This window comes from Fukomys damarensis, unplaced genomic scaffold (genome assembly GCF_012274545.1).
Source record: "Fukomys damarensis isolate Sample0158 unplaced genomic scaffold, DMR_v1.0_HiC HiC_scaffold_56766, whole genome shotgun sequence".
Classification (NCBI taxonomy): domain Eukaryota; kingdom Metazoa; phylum Chordata; class Mammalia; order Rodentia; family Bathyergidae; genus Fukomys; species Fukomys damarensis.
Genome location: NW_022957678.1, coordinates 897 through 4044, shown reverse-complemented (window position 1 = coordinate 4044; position 3148 = coordinate 897). Strand labels below are relative to the sequence as shown.

The 3148-nt window shown below is 56.0% G+C and overlaps 1 protein-coding gene across 1 annotated transcript; it reads left to right on the top strand.

The window, feature by feature from the left end:
* Window positions 1-134: 134 nt before the first annotated feature.
* LOC104866372 (protein spire homolog 2) lies at window positions 135-2659 on the top strand. Its single transcript, XM_010630298.2, has 4 exons — window positions 135-363; window positions 1240-1355; window positions 2168-2302; window positions 2400-2659. The coding sequence occupies exons 1-4, from the start codon at window positions 330-332 to the stop codon at window positions 2469-2471; spliced, it is 357 nt and encodes a 118-aa protein (XP_010628600.1). The 5' UTR covers window positions 135-329; the 3' UTR covers window positions 2472-2659.
* Window positions 2660-3148: the final 489 nt, after the last annotated feature.

Genomic DNA, 3148 nt, shown 5'->3' with positions numbered 1-3148 from the left:
AAAAAAAAAAAAAAAAAAAAAAAAAAAAAAAAAAAAAAAAAAAAAATTGGGAGGACAGCCCAGGGCTTCCCACAGAGTCATGGACCCAGCAGTGCCTTGAGTCCAATGCCTCAGTCCAGGGCAGGAGGTGGGGGCAGTGTGGTCAGAGTAGGCTGTGTCTGTCTTGTCTGCAGGAGGAGGAGTCTCCCTGTGGGGAGGTGACACTGAAACGGGATCGCTCCTTCTCAGAGCATGACCTGGCCCAGCTGCGGAGTGAGGCAGCCTGCAGCCTGCAGCCAGCCGCTGCCCCCCAGGAAGGATCAGGACTGCCTCGGCCCAGGGCAGGCAGCATGCACACCTGGAGGCCCAGTGCCCGGGACCAGGGCAAGTGCGCTTCGCACCCTGCAGCCCTCCTCGCAGACCCTACCATGGCGCTCTGCCCGTGTGGGGTCATGGGTCCTGGCCAGCAGTAGCATCGGGGGTAGGAAGGGCTGAGGGCAAGCAGAGTACACAGTCCTCTCACTACCAAAGGGGTGCGGTGCCATCCCTTGCCACTGGAGAACCTTGTCACTAAATAAGCATCCATGTTCGTTGTGAACCATTCTCTCAGGAACTTACACCCCTGCTCCCATAACTTGGGGATCACTGTCGTTGCCACACTGGAAGGCAGACAGAAGCCGGGTGCCAAGCACTGGCCAGGCCTCTCTGTGTGGGCACTAAAGCCCCTGTAGGCAGGGTGTCCATGCCAGAACCGGACCCATCACCAGCGGCCATTCCATCGCTTCTTTCCCGCCAGGCAGCCAAGGACCACAGTGTCTGTGGCCATGCAGGGAGTCCCCTGGACTGCATGTCAGGCTGGCACCTGTCCACTGGGCATCCAGGCCTCTTCCTGCCTGTGAGCCACCCTGAGCAGCTCCCTTTCCAGTGCCATTGGCCAGACCAGCCCCACTCTGTCTCGCTGTTGCCCCAGGCCCCTGTGGGCGGTGTCCCAGAGACGTGAGCCCTGCAGTGGTGGCCACCCCTCCTCCCCTGCCATGTGGCATCCCAAGGCGGAAGGCATTCTTGTGGAGGGCCCTGTGGTGTGCTTGCAGCTGGCTTCACCTCAGGCCTCCAACATGGGTTCAAAGCAATGTGAAGCGAATTGCACGGGCCCCGTGGGGGACATGCTTTCTACCTGAAAGCACCCAGTGTCCCCTCTTCCATGGCTCTGCCCTCCTCTGGGCTTCTGCAGGGCTCCTCAGGCCTGTGCTCTTCCTCCAGGCTCCTGTGCTGCTGGTATTCAGTCCCAGCCTGATGCTGGTGCCCCTGTGCTCAGCAGTCTGAGCTCTACATACAGACCTGAGGCCTCTGTGCCAGACACCGGGCACCTGTGGCTGGTGAGTGATGGTGTGAGCTTCGTCCCTCCCTTGAGGTAAAAGCCTGAGAAGGACCTTGCACAGCCTTGGTTGAAGTCCTAGGGTAACTGGGGCAGGAGCATGTGGGCGGAGACTTCTGCCACCAGCGTGCCAGGTCCCCTTAGCTGCTAACTCCATCTGCCTTGTGACTGAGAGCTGACACCTGCTACCTCCTTGAGGGTCCATGGGGACTGCACTCTGGGTGTATGGCTTTTACCAGGGAAATCACAGGAACACCCATGAGCACGCGCGTATCAACAAGGTGGTTGGCATCACCATTACTGTGCGGCTTTAGTAAGAGGCTCAAGGGAGGACAGTGTTAGATGCTTTGAAGAGCACGAGCTCTGTGTGAAGATGAGGCAGTGTTCATCTTAGCCTGAGGGCTGGTGCATGCCCCTTTTAGGTCTGAGTTAGTCATCTGTGCCTGCATTAAAGCCACCTCACAATTTGGCATCTTAAAGTAACAAACACTACCTCACATGGTTCTTGAGAGTTAGGAGCCCTTCTGGGCTGCAAGGATGCAGTGGGGTCAGCAGGGGCTGCAGCCACGTGTAGACGCTGGTGAGCACTCGGGGGCTGCCAGCCCTTGTGGCCATGGGTAGAGGCCTCGGACCTGTCATACTGCTCTGTGGGGCCTGCTCCGGATGTGGCTAGCAGGGCTGGGTCAGGATGAGGGGCTGCAGGCATGGAGAACTCTGTGCAGAGAACAGCAAGGTGATGCGTGTGTTCCAGGGAGCTGCCAGGGTATGTCTGGACTGGGATCTTTAGGGGCTGACTGGGGCCCTGCTCCCCAGGAGTTCAGTCATCCTGTGGAGAGTCTGGCCCTGACTGTGGAAGAGGTGGTAGACGTGCGCCGCGTGCTGGTGAAGGCTGAGATGGAGAAGTTTGTCCAGGACAAGGAGCTTTTCAGCAGCCTGAAGCGGGGGAAGGTGAGGCGCTTGGACAAGGGGAGGCTGGGGGTGCTGCAAGAGCCAGCTGCACGCGGGGCTGTGAATATATTGCGCTCTAGCAGGCTTTTCCTTCCAGGTTTGCTGCTGCTGCAGGGCCCGGTTCTCGCTGTTCACCTGGCCACCGATTTGTCTCTTCTGCAAGAGGTGAGCCTCACATGGCATGGAGGCCACATGTGAGTGAGGTTGGGCCAGGGCGATGTGCCAGATGCCTGTGATTGTGGCAATGTCTTATCACACACTACAGCTATGGGTGGAGTCTTTCAGTGCCATTGGGGAATCGATTTTTTTTTTTCAGTTCAGAGGTGTTTTATTTTATACCTATTATGCTGTGAATTTTTTTGTACCAGGGATCGAACTCGAGACCTTGTGCTTGTGAGCCAGGCAGTGGAACCACTGAGCTAAATCCCCAGCCCTATTATGCCATGAATTTAGAAGTTCTAGCACTAGGCTCCTTTTTTTTTTTTCTTTTGAGATAGGGTCTCCCTCAGCAGTATGTTGCCCAAGCTGGCCTTGAACTTGTGATCTTCCTGCCTGAGCCTCCCAAGTGGCTGAGATTAAAGCATATGCCATTGTACCCACCTAGTCTGAAGCCTCCTTTCACATGGTTTTCTCAGGGGCTTAGAATATAACTGAGTGGCAGAGCACTCGCCTATCATGCATGAAGCCCTGGGTTTGATCCATAGCACCACAAATAACAACAACAACAACAACAATACACACACACACACGCACACACACACACACATATACCAATAATGTCCTCACTAGGGTAGTTCTCTGGGTGGAGCAGGCTGGACTTCAGTTGAGTGTAGGACCTTTTTCTAT

Excerpts from the sequence above, each read along its gene's own strand:
- LOC104866372 (XM_010630298.2), top strand. The coding sequence starts at position 330 with ATGCACACCTGGAGGCCCAGTGCCCGGGACCAGG. Across the intron at positions 1,356-2,167 it reads ACACCGGGCACCTGTGGCTG|GAGTTCAGTCATCCTGTGGA; the intron begins GTGAGTGATGGT and ends CCTGCTCCCCAG. Across the intron at positions 2,303-2,399 it reads GCAGCCTGAAGCGGGGGAAG|GTTTGCTGCTGCTGCAGGGC; the intron begins GTGAGGCGCTTG and ends TTTTCCTTCCAG.